Below are 1,573 nucleotides of genomic sequence, written 5' to 3'. Positions count from 1 at the left end.
AAGCCAAGTCTTGTCTTGATCTTCTCCACCTTGATCACATGACTCAATGTCATGTCTCATGTGCATTTAAGCTCCTTCATCATCACATGTGTGAGCTTTGCAACATCTCCAAGCCATTTTCACCTTCATGGCATATGTTGCTCACACACATGTACCTATGGACTAATCACCTGTGTATCTCACATAAACACAATTAGTCCACCTAAGTTGTCACTTAATTACCAAAACCAAACAAGGACCTTTCAGATGGGCACCCCATGGAGCAGCCTGTGTCCTAGCAAGGTGCCATTCTATGGGATCATCCCGAGGAAGGAGACTGCACCCCTTAGGCGCATCCAGCTCAATGTCACCTTTGGCCAACCGGACAACTTCCAGAAGGAGCCGCTCACCTTCGAGGTGGTGGACTTCCCCAGCATCTATCATGCTCTCCTCGCTCGGCCATGCTTCGCCAAGTTAACGGCCATCTCCAACTACACCTACTTAAAGTTGAAGATGCCCGGACCTAATGGGGTCATCATCATCGAGGGCAGCTTCGAGCAAGCCTACTACTGCGAGCAAGACTGCATCGCCCAAGTGGCCACACTATCCGCCCCCTATGGTCCCACCGACTCTGACCAGGACACAGGAAGGGCACTGGTGAAGGGCCAAAGGAGTCAAGGCGATGGCGACGCTCAACCAACCGAGCACTAGCGAGGCACCCAACGCAACTAGCGACAGCAATGGCATGGTTGGCCCCTCTATCCAGGCGCTCGGCCCCCCCAGAAGGGGCTGACCCGATTGAGGTGAGTTCTGACCTTTCCCCATGAGGGAAGGCCACTACTGAGCCATCCGTCTAGTAGCTAAGACACGCCCGCCAACCTCTTTTGCTGGCACACCTCTCCAACAATAAAAACAAAGATAAGTCTTGTTCTCCCAGCCTTTTCATTCTCCTTATCTCGTTACTATTTCCCTCTTCCAAAGCAACCTTGGTGGATGCTCGGCTACTTCGAAGGAACAACTAACTTATCACATGTTGCTCATTTCTGAAGGAAGGCTGCAACCGAAGGCCCTCAAGTGAGCAGGGTCAGGACAGATGGAACAAACTGGGCAACGAGGGAACTGGGCGAAGGATTGGCAAGCACTAATTGAACAATCCTGACTATCGCGTTACCAACTATGTCATCTCCCTTCTCTTGTTTCCATTTTGTTTTGTTTGTAGCTATCTCTTTGTCTCCAGATCCTTCAACGAAGCACGTCTCCTAGCCACATGAGGGCACGGGGCCCCCTAGAATGAGGGTCTCAAGGTTGGCCCATCGGGCTTCAAGGCCACCTGAAGCACCTAAAGTGCGAGGGACATTCATGGGTGGGCACACGAGGCCTTGTCCATGCGCTCAGAAGTGGAACCGACTGCCTGTTGAATGATGTCCGAGTACCGACCTTGAGTCGCTCATGGTGACCCACTGAGGCAGGCAGCGAGCCCCTGAGCACCAAACGATGGGCTTGGGAACTATACGAGTGGCTCAATCGGGAAGCTGAGGATCTCTGCTATGGGGGACATGACCAGGGCATGGAATGGCCATAAACCTAGGGTTCT

General features: G+C 52.4%; 1 protein-coding gene across 1 annotated transcript; it reads left to right on the top strand.

The window, feature by feature from the left end:
• The first annotated feature begins 246 nt into the window (after nt 1–246).
• Nucleotides 247–690, top strand: LOC136488536 (uncharacterized). The gene has a single exon (XM_066485440.1). The coding sequence runs from the start codon at nt 247–249 to the stop codon at nt 688–690; it is 444 nt and encodes a 147-aa protein (XP_066341537.1).
• Nucleotides 691–1,573: the final 883 nt, after the last annotated feature.

The sequence above is a fragment of the Miscanthus floridulus genome, chromosome 10 (genome assembly GCF_019320115.1).
Source record: "Miscanthus floridulus cultivar M001 chromosome 10, ASM1932011v1, whole genome shotgun sequence".
NCBI lineage: Eukaryota > Viridiplantae > Streptophyta > Magnoliopsida > Poales > Poaceae > Miscanthus > Miscanthus floridulus.
The sequence above is the reverse complement of the archived record's forward strand: the minus strand, read 5'-3'. Positions and strand labels throughout refer to the sequence as shown.